Source organism: Octopus bimaculoides, chromosome 15 (assembly GCF_001194135.2).
Source record: "Octopus bimaculoides isolate UCB-OBI-ISO-001 chromosome 15, ASM119413v2, whole genome shotgun sequence".
Taxonomy (NCBI): Eukaryota; Metazoa; Mollusca; class Cephalopoda; order Octopoda; family Octopodidae; genus Octopus; species Octopus bimaculoides.
In genome coordinates this window covers 36916849-36919005 of record NC_068995.1, presented here as the reverse complement: position 1 = coordinate 36919005, position 2157 = coordinate 36916849, and the positions used below count along the sequence as shown (strand labels likewise).

Sequence of the window (2157 nt, the reverse complement as noted above, 5' to 3'; positions counted from 1 at the left end):
TATATGTATGTATGTATGTATGTATGTATGTATGTATGTATGTATGCATGTAATATATATATATATATATACATATATATATATATATATACACACACACACACACACACACACGCACACGACGCGTTCTCAGTTTCGGTCCGCTAAATCCACTCACAAGGTTTCGGTCAACCCAGAGCTCTAGTGGAATGCACTTGTCCACGGTGCGGCCCAAGGTGAGACTGAAGCCTAGATCACATGGTTTGGAAGCCACGCCTACGCCTACAAGAGGATTTTTCAATAACAACAGCCAACTTACATATTGTCATATACAAAGTGAGAAAAAGAAGTTGAATTTACCAGAATTTGGTATAATCACTAACCTGTTTGTCTAGAATTGTCTTATACAGATTCATCTTCCTGGATCTCTCTTTAAAATAATCTTCTCTTTGTTTTGTTAAACTAAAGATGAAAAAAAGTGAAAGGAATGAAACTTTACCAGTGAGTGTGTTATAATAATAAGGCACTAAAAGAGAATGACTCTCCCCAGACACATTAAAAATAACCCTTTCTATAATAGATACAAGGTCTGAAATTCGAGGGAGGGGATATGTCTATTACATCGACTTATTTTATCGAACCCGCAAAGATAAAAGACACAGTCGATCTTGGCGGAATTTGAACTCAGAACGTGAAAACGGATGAAATGTTGCTAAGCATTTCGTCCGGCATGCTAACGATTCTGCCAGCTCACTACCTTGAAATATATTGGTTTCAAAGTTTGGCACAAGGCCAGCAATTCCGGGGTGGGGGTTAAGTCAAGTACATCAATTCCAGTGCTCAACTGGTACTTAATTTATCGATGTCGAAAAGAGGAAAAACCAAGGTGACCTCAGCGGAAGTTAAACTCGGAACGTAAGGACAGATGAAACGCAGCTAAGTATTTTGTCTGATGTGCTAACGATTCTTTTAGCTCGCCACCTTGGAAAAATATTAAAAATACTAATTTCTTTTATTTGTCTGAATGGCCTAATACATTGGCGACTGTACACAGTGAAATGCATAAGAAGTCCACAAACAAGGGAATATCAACAATAAGAACAACAATAAATACACATTAATAAATACAAAGTGTCTTGCTCAAGAACACAACGTACCGCCCGGTCAGAAAATCGAAACCACGATTTTGCGATCGTGAGTGCAACACCCTAACCTCTAGGATAGGTGCCTTGAAGAAAATTTCGAAAACATCCCTTTTAATATTTCATTACTCTTAGGCGGCAAGGTGGCAGAATCGTTAACAGGCCGGATGAAATGCTTAGTAGTATTTGGTCCGAGTTCAAATTCTACTGAAGTCCATTTTGCCTTTCATCCTTTCAGTGTTGATAAAATAAGTACCAGCTGAGCGCTGCAGTCGATGCAATCGACTAACCCCACCCACGAAATTACTGGCCTTGTGCTAAAATTTGAAATCAATATTTCATTATTCCAGGCTGTAATTTGCTTAGCTTATGCCAAAATAGGGTACCTCCTGTTCCATTTTGTGAGCAAGTTCCTTACTGAGTATCTTCTTACAAGATTCCAAATTTGTAGAGAGAGACTGGTCGATTATACTAGACACATACACACAAACATATACATTTGAGTGGTACTTTATTTTATTGAACCAGAGAGGAGATAGAGGGCTAGTGTGACTTCAACGGGATTTGAACTCAAAAACTAAAAAGCAGTTGCAAAAATACCACAAGGCCCTAATCATTCTGTGAAACCACCAACCATAATGAATTTGCTTGCTTGGATCGGACAAAATTTGTTGAGGTGAATTTTCTACGAACATATGTCCGCCCTGTCACCAACACTCACCTGTTTCCATGACCAGACATCTTTTCAGGGAAGACTGGAAGCAAAGGTCACTAGTTGCATGACAGTGACACTTGCTTACAATGATTATCCAATATCCAGACAAAGAGATAACGCATACGCATACATACATGCGCACGCACGTGTGTGTGTGTGTGTCTAATAGTGAGGGATTATCAATCCGGGCAAAATACTTCATAAGCACTCTGTTGGCACACCAGGCTAACAATATTATTTAGATTAGGGAAGAACTCCGGGTATTCTTATGGCAGGGTCCAAAGTTATGGTTCATCACAATTCTATATTGTAAATCCTTGG

At 38.9% G+C, this 2157-nt stretch overlaps 1 protein-coding gene across 1 annotated transcript in view; it reads right to left on the bottom strand.

Moving 5' to 3' along the window:
* LOC106875432 (coiled-coil domain-containing protein 81) overlaps positions 1–2157 on the bottom strand; it is a 69096-nt gene that overhangs the window by 4557 nt on the left and 62382 nt on the right. The window contains exon 12 of the mRNA XM_052973280.1: positions 363–441. Coding sequence (XP_052829240.1) covers positions 363–441 — 79 coding nt within the window. The remainder of the gene's footprint in view (positions 1–362; positions 442–2157) is intronic.